Raw genomic sequence first — 12,936 nt, 5'->3', positions numbered from 1 at the left:
AGTAGTATTGGTCGACCTGGAGGGAATCTGATAGATTTATGGATTTTGGGGACTGTATAAAAAAATCAGGACTCTAGGGTACTCATCATAATGGAATTTAAACAATGAAGAGCCAATGTATCTTTGGCTCAAGGCATCTTGTAAAGGGATTCTTAGAGTATATTTAATGCAGTCCATAGGATTTGCCTCTGTCTGTGAATAGTAACTGTTATCATTCAGTTGTCTCATTCTCAACTTCATAGTCTTCCAGGTTCATAATAATTTAAATTTGTATACATTTTGATGAATTTATATTACCATTTGGTAATGTTGATGTTATGGTATAGTATTGTGATTAACTGTTCATAACTGAGACATATTTTTGCATATTTAATAGAGATTCATTGTGGAAAGTCTTTCAGGCATTAACTTTTTTCTGTGAAAGTTACGCATGGAGGATTCTTCATATTTGATATTGCAACATTTCCCCGTGTTGTTGTCACATGGTGATGGCAGTAGCACACCACTCCATGATTGGATTGCCATAAGATTGGTATGGACTGTGGGGCAATTGCTGTCCTCTCTGCAGCTCATTTCATCCTGTATTTCTAGTCCGCTAAATGAGCATCAGATAACAACTAGCAGCACCATACCAGCACTGCATCAGTGATTTAGGATTACCTGCAAATGTATGTGAAAATTTGCATAGCAAGTTGCTGAAATAGGCCTCTGCTAAAAATTCTTTTTGTTATCTGTAAGGTGTTACTTTGGCTGTTTCTGCATTGCATTGTGAAAACACTTGCCCTTTAGGCCCAGAGCTGGGGAGGAGGGTGGGCAGGCCGCTCTATGTAAACCCCCCTTCCCTCTGTAGGTCCCCTCCATTCCCATGCTATTTCTCCCCCCCCCATGTGAAAAGTACAAGAGAGAACAAGAGCAAGAGAGTGACAGTGAGAGAGAGAGCAGGAGAGCAAGAGGAGGCAGCAAAAGCAAGAGAGAGAGCAAGAGAGACAGAGTACAAGGGACAGAGTGACAGCGAGTGAGAGGACATGAGAGAGAGAGAGAACGAACACAAGACAGAGCACAAGAGAGCAACAGCGACAGTGAGAGAGAAAGTGTGAGAGGAGAGAGCGACAGCAAGAGTGAGTGAGAGAGAGCATGAGAGAGTGACAGCAAAAGTGACAAGGTCAGAGAGAGAGCAAGAGAGAGTGACAACGAGTGAGAGAGCGCAACAGCAAGAGCAACAGAGAGCATGCAAGACAGAGAGAGAGAGCAAAAGTGAGAGCGAGCAGGAGAGAGAGACAGCAAGTGTGAGAGAGAACACAAGAGAGCGACAGAGAGAGAGCACAAGAGAGAGACAGAGAGAGAGAGAGAGTTTCTGTATGCAAGAGAGAGAGCTGGGGTCGTGTGGCTGGCCACTGGAAGAAGCAGCCAAGGGAATGGGGCTTTCCCTTGTACCTAATTGTGATGCTGGAAGAAGCAGCCAAGCCCCACAGCCCCCTCACCCAAAATTTTATCCCCTGGGCCCCCCCACCAAAATTTTCTGGCTATGGGGCTGTTGCCCTCCTTCCACCCAGCTAAAGCAGGAAACAGGCAGGCATAGTATCCATACAACCTATTCCTACACCACACCCTGTGGTCACTGCCTCTTTTCTCCTTTCCTTCTATGTCACTTGCACTAGTGCCCATCACAGCCTGGCAACCCTTTCTTGCCTCCCTTTCCTCTTTCAAGCTGTGCCTTGTTATAATGGTGTACCACAGCTCACCTAGGAAAGTAAAAATGCCCTTTAAATGGCTGAAAGGGGGGGGGGGGAGAAGAAAGGCAGAGCTTAGCTCCACCATCTTGAAAGTGAAGCTTAACTCCACATCCATCCTGTACTGGCTGTGAGCACCACATCATGGATGCTCAATCTGCAGCAGCCCCAGTTTCTTAAATGAGTCAGATTAAATGAGATCTTTAAAAAAAAAAATCCAGCTGATCAGTGAAAAATACAAGAGCTATATGAGTTGTGCCTGGGTTAGGCAAAATGTTGTGTGGATTCTCCTAAATATAAAGGTGACTTCATGCTGTCCACACACACACAAATCCCTGTGTGGAAGCAGTCAGCTGTCATGAGTTGATGTGGCTGCATTTATGTTGACATCATGGAAAACATTTTGCACAGCTTCATGAGCATAGCTATGCAGGTGTTCACAGCTGTGTGCAAAAGCCATATTATGCTGCTTTCTGCTCACTGTTTGAATTCTTGCATTTCTATGAATGCCTCAGAGTATAGCAACATAGCTGGAAATTGACAAGGATTTTGCAAGCCCTGCTGTTGCCATGTACCAAGAAGCCCAAGGGAATAGCTCTCAATGGAGTCTCCTGAGTAAGGTTTTGCAGGCTTTTCAAATAAAAGCTGAGGTGTTCATCACTCAGGTTATTAATGACTGGTACGCCAGGCTTTTTCCCCCCACCAGGCTTTTTCCCCCCACCCCTACACATGAAGGAGAGGTATTTCTAAACAGAGATAGAAGTATCCAAGTTGCAGCTTCAATTTCTCACAAACACCATTTGTGCCAAAGGATCTGAATGAAATAAAACATCATCTTTGTTGCTCTGCCTTGGATGTTATTTATCGTATACAAGGGTATGAAAAAAAGTTGAACTAGGGGTATTTTTTGCCCTGCCTTTTAGAATGAAGAAAGAGCCCCATGGTGCAGAGCGTTAAAGCTGCAGTACTGCAGTCCTAAGCTCTGCTCACGACCTTAGTTCGATCCCTGGTGGAAGCTGGGTTTTCAGGTAGCCAGCTCGAGGTTGACTCAGCCTTCCATCCTTCCGAGGTCGGTAAAATGAGTACCCAGCTTGCTGGGGGGAAAGTGTAGATGACTGGGGAAGGCAATGGCAAACCACCCCATAAAAAGTCTGCTGTGAAAACGTCACCCCAGAGTCAGAAACGATTGGTGCTTGCACAGGGGACCTTTCCTTTCCTTTCCTTAGAATGAGGATTGTATTGTATAATGTTGTGAGCTGCCCTGAGTCCGCTTGCGGAGAGGGCGGGATATAACTAACTAACTAAATAAATAAATAAATAAGAAGGTGTTTTGATTTGGGTTTGGTGAAATCAACAAGATGTTAAAAATTGTATTTTGCTTAACTAAAACTTGCAGATTATTTACCCCCACAATGAAGATAAAAGAATCTACCATATAGAGGATGGTGTGGAGTTGTTTTCTGTTACCCCAAAGGTCAGACCAGAAACAACAGGTTGAAATTAAATCAAAAGAGTTTCTGACTAAACATTAAGAAGAACTACCTGAGTGGAACAGGCTTCCTCAAAAGGTGGTGGGCTCTCCTTCTTCAGCGGTTTTAACCAGAGGCTAGATGGCCATCTGACAGCAAGATCATGGGAAGGAGGGCAGGAAGTGTTGCATCACTGCTTAGTTCTCGTGGCCCTTTTCTACAAGACCAGGAAATGCTGATTGCCACTTTGGAGTCAGGCAGCATTTTTTTCTCCAGGCTAGTCTGGCCAGGGATGCTGGAGGATTTTTGTCATCTTCTGGACATAGAGCAGGGGTCATTGGGGTGGGGGGGGCACTTGTGAATTTCCTGAACTGTGCACACAGTTGGACTAAATGACCCTGTAGGTCCCTTCCAACTTTATGATTTTATGTGTTTTCATTTCCTGTGGGTTTGAATTGCTATTGTTGTGGAGCTGCCTGGGAGTGGCAGTGGGAGACTGAGTGTGAATGCATCTTATTTTAGGTCACAGCTTCAGCCTGCCATATTTATGTGCCATATTTGCTTGTGGTTTTATATATTCCTGTGTTCTCTTTCCTTTCTTTCCTATGTGCGTCTCATGTTTCCCTTCCCTGTATCCGGCGCTGCACTCTCTGAAGTTTCTCCAACCTCAGGTACTGTACCAACTGGCAGAGATAACAGGCATGCAGCAATATTGACCATTCAGCTTGTCTCCTGGGGCATATTGGCACTTTAGAGGCATGCACCATGTGAACCCTTTCAATGGGAAATGGGGGGGGGTGAATTGTTCAGTATCTTCTGTGGAGGAGAACTGGCTCATTGAGATGGTTGTACATATTGCTTGAACTGCTGCTGTGCATGTGTGCATGATGGGCTTCTGATGATATTTTGCTATTGCTGTTTCTTAACAACACTTAGATGTCTCATCTGTTTAAGCGCAATGGGACAGGTGGGAAAGAACAGAATGCAGATTTGTGAATGAAACCCACCATTCCCTAGTACCTCTTAGCAAAGGAATTGTGCCTAATGATGTTGTCTAAACTTTCAGAAAATGTAATTGCGTACTGCTTTGTGCATATCAGTCAAGAACCTTCCCTTTCCCAAACCAGAAAGCAATGGACAGTGAGAATATCTTTCCTTATGATGTGTGCTTCTCATGTTCTGGAATTGCTGTTCATGAGGCAAGACAGAGCAAGGTCCCTTGACCAGTGATACAACACAGAGAGCACTGAAGAATGAGAATGTATTTTCTAGTCTTTGCTGCTCTGGGTTGGCTGTCTCCTGGCCAGCAAAGGAAGTCTTCTCCTGTTGAGCTTAGAGGTCTGTTGCACACACTGAAGGAACAAAGGATTTCCTTTCCATGCTACCTGGTCTTCTAGAATATCATTCTTACTGAGTTTGAGCATTTTGTAAATAGGATTTCCTTTTACTTACAAATGCTTTTCCTCACCATATTTTTGCAGCTATTTGTTTATTGATATTACTTTGCAAGTCTAATTTTGTGTATTTACTGTATTTTTATCTCCTAAAGTATAAAGGGTAGCAGATTGATCTGCTTTTAGTCTTAAAGAATTTATGATTTATGATGCGTAGTAACCATGGGTCCACACATTTTGGCTTACCAGAATTTCCTAAGATGTTTTGGCACTGTAGGTGAATTTTGTTCTTTAAGGCCCTCACATTGTCTGCTGAATAGAGTGACAATATCACTCTGTATTTCCAAGAACTGAATGGGACACTATCATCTGATATTTAGCATCTGTGAACAACTATGTGTAGGTTCGAGTCACCAGGTGAAGACTGGGAGATTGTTGACTAACCAGCAAGTTTCATAGGTGCCTCTGTATATCTCCATTCAAAACACAAATGCTGTCTATGTAAACTGATTCTGTCTCAGTTTCAGCTTGGCCAGTTTTATTTGTGGCTGCAGATCATACAGGCCTTTTAACAATTATGGTATTACCCAACTTAATTATTTCAGTCATAATCAGTTCCAGCACTATTTTGCAGCTGATGTTTGTTGTTTAAAGTCAGGTGCATTCATCAGTAGAAAAAAGAATCGTCATAGGATTTTTTCCCCTCCAGAAGAGACACATAAATAGCTTTTTTTTTTTTTAATAAAAACTGAATAATGTGCTGTTTAGTTGCACCCATGGGAGATCTTGAAAACACACCAAAAAGTTGTGGATTGATTTGTACAGTGTAGAGGGATTAAGAAAAGGAATACTGGGTTTAATAATGCTAACAAGTGCAAACTGGGAAGTATTTTTAAAAACTCATGTCTGATATTTCTAGACATAAAAATATTTTTCTCATATATTGCAGATCTTAGCATTACCTTCTAATCTCTAGTAGTAAGAGCCTCATGGCTCAGAGTGGTAAAGCTGCAGTATTGCAGTCCTAAATTCTGCTCACAACCTGAGTTTGATTCCGGCAGAAGCTGGGCTCAGATAGCTGGTTCGAGGTTGACTCAGCCTTCCATCCTTCTGAGGTCGGTAAAATGAGTGCCCAACTTGCTGGGGGGAAATGTAGATGACTGGGGAAGACAATGGCAAACCACCTCGTAAAAAGTCTGCCTTGAGAACGTTGTCATGAAAGCAACATCACCGCAGAGTCGGAAACGACTGGTGCTTTCAAAAGGGACTACTTTTACCTTTTCTAATCTAGCCCATCTTCTACTGATGTAGAACACAGTAGAACAAAGCTTTTTATTCTTTAATACATCTTCAGTGGAGCATATGGAGGGAGGGGAGCAGATCTGCACCAGCTGTCCCCATTCCTGATTGCTATGCTGCAGGTAGAAAGAGTCTTTGCCTTTGTATGGGCATAGGCTTTCTCTGAGCCACTAAGAACCCTACCGCAGGCAGAGTCCCCAGTCATTTATAACAAGAATCAATATGCTTAAGGTGGATGTTTCAACATCAAGAGGAGCAGGAACAGCAGGTACAACCTGGGTCCCTTCCCATGGTTGTCCTCTGAAAAGAGTGATAACTAAAAAGTCAGACTTTATTGAACCAACTATGAGAACTTACATGGCAAAAAATAAATTGTCCTGTCTAATTTGACCATAGCTGACCTGGAAGGATGTCAAACTAACATGTGTTTATGAATGTGTTGCAACTCCTAATGGATAAGTGTGTGAACAGGCAACATATGCATGCTCATGGTCAACAACTATTGACACATGTACCATTTTCAAAGGATCCTTTACGCCATTCTTTAGGATGCAGAGTTTGCTACTGCATGTGCAAAACCTATGATTTGCATTAGAGCCAGATAAAGTATGTCCTTATCATGTATGTTTAGGAATTAGCAGAATGCTTCTTTTAAAAAGCTTATTACTGTTATGTCTCTTTATGTTATACCAAGTCAAATATTCACTAGCTTTTCCTCAGAAGAGGAGCTGGGAGCCTGGAGCTGACCAATGTTATGGAGTAGATCTACTGTGAAGCAAGAAATGTATACAACTTTACCCTTAGGAGGGACATCGAGCAATGGTATAAGTTATAACATGCTTGATGTTCCTCCTAAGGGCAAAGTTCTATACATTTCTTGCTTCACAGTAAAACTAGTCCATAACATTGGTCAGTTCCAGGCTCTTAGCTCTTCTTCTGAGGAAAAGCTAGTGAATATTTGACTGTTATCCTAAAACCTTAGGAGAGGCTTACAGCATTCACCAAGCAACTTTTGCACAATCTGTGTCCTAGAAAAAGCATCTGGTTATTTCCACGAAGTGGGACTGGGCCAGAAAATACTTTGGATATTGCTATATAAACTACAGACTATGTCTGTCTATTAAAACAAGAAGTCTTGTTGGGAAGAAAAGGATTAGATGTCCATTGATAGATGATATATTTTGTCTCTTTCCCCATAAATTATACACCAAAAAAAGAGAGAGAAATTGCTTTAGCATTCATAGTACAACTTGACAAGGAAAGAAAATTAAGATGATTAGTTCTTCTTCAGGACCATATTTCATTGTTCATATTTGTGGTTCATTCAATTTGGCAGTATCATATCACTTATTGAATGACTGTATAAATGCATCTTTTGCAGTCATTAGATTTGGATCAAATTAGTGGACTGTTTCTCATTCAATTTCCTCCTGTTGTCAAAGGAATAAACCTCTTGAAAATAGGTTTGGCTCTCCATCAGGGTTCATAAAATATTAACCCAGTCCTTCCAAAGACTACTTGCACTGTAGGCACACTAAAGGAAAGCAGTTGTTGTAATCTAGCAACCCATTAGAATTTTCTTTGAATAATTAAAAATAATAGAATGAGTGCAATGTGATGTGTGGTTCCATAGCCCAGGAAAGGTCTGGCATTTCAGACCTGCATGGCTGCTTAAAAAAAAAAAAAACTTCCAGTGATGGAGAAAACAAACTTCCAATGATGGAGAAATTTCGAAATGACATTAATGCCCTAATGTCACTTATACATGGTCAAAATGAAACTAAAATCTAAATGCTTGCATATATTTTAAATTTTACTTTATTGCATTGTTTCGGAATTTTCTTAATATCCCAGTTACAGAATATTCCATTTAGTGAAAGTACCACTACTCTGTGCTTCTCTCAGTTAATGAAAATAGATACCATTTGTATCTGTGTATGACAATGAGTGCAAGTGGAAGGCTTTACCCTGGGGAAGATAATTACTTAGAGGCTCCTGCAGTCGTATTTACTTTTGGCTAATCATCTAGTGAGCAGCACATCTGTTGTGTGCCTCAATCTGTTTTGGCTGAGCTCTGGTGTTCTAGCTGTTGGCCACAGCAATAAACCTCAGCCATCTTATTTCATTGCTGTGAGAAGAGCCTGTGGCTAAGCTTTCTTCTGTTGCCTAAAATCAGAGCACATGCAATTTCAGATAAAAGTACTAGCTTCCCAACAATATTAGTCCTTGCTGAAGTGTATGTTGTGCACAGTAACAGTTAGGACAAAGGGACAGTGTTCTTTCTTTATAATCAATTGATCCTTTAACAAGTCATTGAGAGAGATATTCAGGCTTCTACAATTCCAGAGGCACAATGGTGTCCTGTAATCAGACTGCTTACTGATATAAAGATGGATCCAGATTAAATGGGCAGTTTCCTCCAATCTGCCTCTTTCTTGCTTCAGCCTCCCCACCCCACCCCCATGTCCTTGTTTAGGGTCCCCTGTCCTCCATGATTAACATTTTGAGGCTTTCTCTGGGCTACAGTGAAATGGGAGGCAGGAAAGTTCTGTTCTGCTGATGGAAAATTTAGTCTGAGTTCAACTGATAGATTGGTTGTGCTTGTCAATTGGAATCTTACATGACAAAATGACCTCAATAACTATGCTACAGTCCTTTATGTAATGTGTGCAAAACAGAGCCCTTATTGGGATCAAGTTAAAAATCAGCTCTTCCATTTTAATACGTTTATAGCTTTCCAGTGTAGATAAAATTTACTGCCACATCACTCAAATGGGTTGAGATAATTTCAAGAGGCACAGTACTTCAGAATCCTCATGACATAGCATGGCTTATTATTTAAGTGCTGCTGTTTCCAGCACTGCATATGCCTCATCTGCACAACACATTTGATAGATGTCCAAGGGTCCATCAACCCTCACAGTGTGCCTTTGTCACTCCTGATAGGCAATGAGGCTCTGCCTCCAAATCAAAGACTCCCTTTATCTTTAGGCCTGCAGTGTTCTCTCATTATGGGGTTAGATTTCAAATGAGAAAATATTCCCCTTCTTCCTTCTGAATCTAGCAGCTGAGCTTGTCTCTAATAGCACATTTTGTATTCAGATACAAATGAGGATATACCTTTATGCCACAACAGACATCAGAGGAGGATTAGGTCTAAGCACACCAAATGTGTGGTGTACCCTCTACTCTGTGGTCCTGTTCTCCTCCATCTGGACCTTTAATTTATTTCTCTATTTTACTATTGCCACAGTGGGGAATTTGCCAGCATTTGCTAATACAAATTTATATTCTTCCAGTCATGAAGTAACAGGATTCTATATTTATCTAATGTTAAAGCAGGATGGATTGATTCTTTTGACTTTTAATTTAACTACTATGTCTGCAGTATTCTCATGCAATGTAATTATGCTTTCCTGAGATCATTCTAATGGATCCTGTTTTCTTTTTGCTTTTTGTGTCACTGCTGTTGAGACATGCAACTCAGGTTGGCATCAAATACACAGCAGCACTTCAAGGTACAGAGTTAACCGTGTTTCAACAGCAAGGCCCTTCTAATGATACCAGTTTTGCAGTTCAAACCACTGCCGTTAAATTAGCATTATTTACACACCAGATCCGAGGACCGCTGAGATAGATTTGAAGGCAAACCCACCCAGACAAGAATTCACAGACCCTAACTTCATTATGCATTCTCTTTGTATCTTAAGAAAAGAGGTTTCTTTAATTAGTTCCTCCTTTGGAAAAACAATTTAGCTGTGAAGAAATATGTCACGATCTTCAAACTCAGTTCTACAGGCTGGTCTATAGATTACATTTGCCATGGCCTCTCCATCTCAGATTCATCCATTTGCCCCCCAAGTCGGAATAAAGAGGCGAACACAATGAATTGGTAAAACTATGGGCCACTTTATTAAATTAAACAGAATCGGCAAGGGCAACCAGAACTGCAGCCAGGTTGGGGCCAGGGGTCTCACAGACCACTCCCCTGCCTTTAGCAGGCGAGAGACCCGGCCCCCCAGCCGGAGCTGTGTGTCACAGCTCCCGTCAGGCAGGCCCAGCAGGAAGGCACGCACCAGAGGGCCCAGCCACCAGACGCGCGTCTCAGTGAAAGGCACCCTCCACTCAAGTCTCCAGGACAGTTTGCATTCTCCCACCTCGGGTCACAACTACCCAAAAGTTGATCCTGCCAGACCCCTAACTCCCCAAAAGGGGGAGGCTTACCGGTCCTCCCCAGGCCGCATATAACCATAAACTCAGTAAAACCTTCCCACAAATGTGACCAACCTGTATAAAGGCACCTACCCGTAGCCAGTTCCACAATCCACTGATATGCTATGCAGGGTAGGCAAAAAACACTCCCCAGTCATAAGCCAAACAGCTGGGGAGTAAAAAATTCCTACCCGGCCCCTCAATAAATGAGGCGACCAGTACTTGTCTACATAACAAACAGGGCAGGCGAGAGGGCCAAGCATCACCAAGGGACTGAAGAGAGGGGGTGGAGGCTTGTCTGTTAGCACGCTCAAGCCCCGCCCCCACAAAAGCACGTGCAAGCGGGCACGCAAGGTCCGCTCTTCACCTCCAGGGCAGCAAAATTTTCCTGACAGCCAAGCCGCAATGCAACCGGCTGCCAGAGATTCCATTGCCCTCCAAGTCGGAATAAAGAGGCGGACACAATGAATTGGTAAAACTATGGGCCACTTTATTAAATTAAACAGAATCGGCAAGGGCAACCAGAGCTGCGGCCAGGTCAGGGCTAGGGGTCTCACAGACCACTCCCCTGCCTTTAGTGGGCGAGAGACCCGGCCCCCCAGCCGGAGCTGTGTGTCACAACTCCCGTCAGGCAGGCCCAGCAGGAAGGCACGCACCAGAGGGCCCAGCCACCAGACGCGCGTCTCGGTGAAAGGCACCCTCCAATCGAGTCTCCAGGACAGTCTGCATTCTCCCACCTCAGGTCACAACTACCCAAAGGTTTATCCTGCCAGACCCCTAACTCCCCAAAAGGAGGAGGCTTACCGGTCCTCCCCAGTCTGCATATAACCATAAACCCAGTAAAACCTGCCACAACTAAGGCCAAGTCTGTGCTTAGGGCTTAGCACCCACCGGAAGGCCCAGAGCCAACCCCAGCCCTTGCCGAATATCCCTCAAGAAAAGTATATTACCCTTTTCAGAGAGATGCACCCCATCCCCTCTGAAGAGGTCAGGATATTTTGTAGAAATATCCGGATGGGGCAAATAGTGGCTCAAACCACCCTCCAATGCCTTACGAATCTCCTTATTTGCTCTATAATGAGCCCTCTCTATCCCTGCTGGATTCGAAGCACTGCACCACACCAAGCGTGGAATCATGGCCAACCAAACTATAATGGTACCGGGCCATCTCTTCCTAATGTACTTAAAATCATCTCGAGCCTGCAAGATCAAAGCCTTGCCCTTAATCAGCCCGAGATTATTCCCCCCCAGGTGAATGATTAAAACTTGAGGAGGAGGGACAACATTCCCAAGAAATAACAGCATAAGCAAACCAGGCCACTGAAGACCCTGGTGCCCCCGCCATTCAACAGTAACATATTGGCTGAGAGCCCACAGAAGTTCTCCGAGCCTGATGTGCTGCCCAAAACACATATCTGTGCCTGCAGATGAAAACTCGGCTCCTCCGGCCAGGAACAACAGCATCTAAAAAGAGAAACAGACAAGTTATAAAACCAAACCATAACTACCCCAGCTCCGGAAAACAAAGCTAAGAGTGGAGCAAAGGGCGAATATAACATTTATAAGCCCGAGACCGCCAACGGCCAAGGCGGTGAATGGACAAAGCAGAATATCCCAAGGCTGCGGCCGTAGAGGCCGCCCCAATTCTAAATCAGTGGGTACCAAACCTCACTCCAGACAACCCCAACAGAGCTAAGGCCCTAGGCGTCACCGCCCAAAACTGATGTTTTGTCAGAGGGCTGCCTCTAGAATGACAAAACAACAACCCTTCACAGCCTCCCCGTACCACCAAATAATCAGCCAATGCAGAAACCAGGCTCCACCAGGAGGGGCCAAACAATGCGATACCCTACCTCGCCCCTAAAGTCTTCAAACTGCCGCACAGCACATTTGTAAGACTTCCTGGTGCTAGGCGCAATGGCTAGGCCTATCGCTCTGCAGGCCTCGGCTCTCCAATCAGCCATAGCTCCTAGGGCATTGGCGCTGCCTCCTGATTGGCATACGGGGCTAGCTGTCGAAACCTCTCCATCTGTTTACGAGAGAGAGCGTCAGCCACCCCGTTATTCACCCCAGCAACATGCTTGGCCAAAAACAATGATAAGCTGCAGACAACGCAGAGTGAAGGCCTTCACCAACCTCATAACCCATTGTGATTTGGATGAAAAGGAATTAATAACATGAACCACAGCCATGTTATCGCACCAAAAATGTATGGTGCGATCGGCCATATCACTCCCCCACAACCAAACTCAACCAAAATGGGGAAGCACTCTAAAAAAGTGAGATCCCGGCTCACACCAGCCTGCACCCATGAACCCGGCCAAACGTCTGCGCACCAGTGTCCACAGAAGTAAACCCCAAAGCCCAACGACCCAGCAGCATCAGACATGACCTGAAGCTCCGCCTCACGTCTCATGTCCTCTCTCCAGAAAGAAATCCCATTAAAAGATTCCAAAAATTCCTGCCACACCCGCAGGTCATCCTTCATGCTGCTGGTAACCCTAGTCCTGTGCTGAGGCAAGCGAAGGCCCGCCATAGCATCACAGAATCTGCGAAGAATCTGCGAAGAAAGGCCCTTCCCGGGGCAACCACTTTGCAAGCAAAGTCAAGATGCCCAACCAACTGCTGAAGCTCAAGCAGTGTGACCTTCTTCTTGAGGAGGAAAGTGCTAATCCTATTCCTTAAATCCTCCAGCTTCTGAAAAGGTATTCTGGACGATTGCGCTAAGGTGTCCAATTCAATTCCCAAAAAGACAAGGCATTGGGCCAGGCCCTCAGTTTTTTCCTCGGCCAATGGCACACCCAACTCAGCGGCCAGCTCAATAAAGCCGGA

General features: G+C 44.1%; 1 protein-coding gene across 26 annotated transcripts in view; it reads left to right on the top strand.

Annotated features, from left to right (window-relative positions):
* NFASC (neurofascin) overlaps positions 1-12,936 on the top strand; it is a 351,530-nt gene that overhangs the window by 285,088 nt on the left and 53,506 nt on the right. For 12 of the 26 annotated variants that reach the window (XM_060231340.1, XM_060231339.1, XM_060231354.1 and 9 more), the window contains one exon: positions 3,856-3,870. The exons of the other annotated variants lie outside the window; for them this stretch is intronic. In XM_060231340.1, the coding sequence (XP_060087323.1) occupies positions 3,856-3,870 (15 nt within the window). The remainder of the gene's footprint in view (positions 1-3,855; positions 3,871-12,936) is intronic. 26 annotated transcript variants of the gene reach the window in all.

This window comes from Heteronotia binoei, chromosome 2, assembly GCF_032191835.1.
Source record: "Heteronotia binoei isolate CCM8104 ecotype False Entrance Well chromosome 2, APGP_CSIRO_Hbin_v1, whole genome shotgun sequence".
In the NCBI taxonomy this organism is placed as follows: Eukaryota; Metazoa; Chordata; class Lepidosauria; order Squamata; family Gekkonidae; genus Heteronotia; species Heteronotia binoei.
The sequence above is the reverse complement of the archived record's forward strand: the minus strand, read 5'-3'. Positions and strand labels throughout refer to the sequence as shown.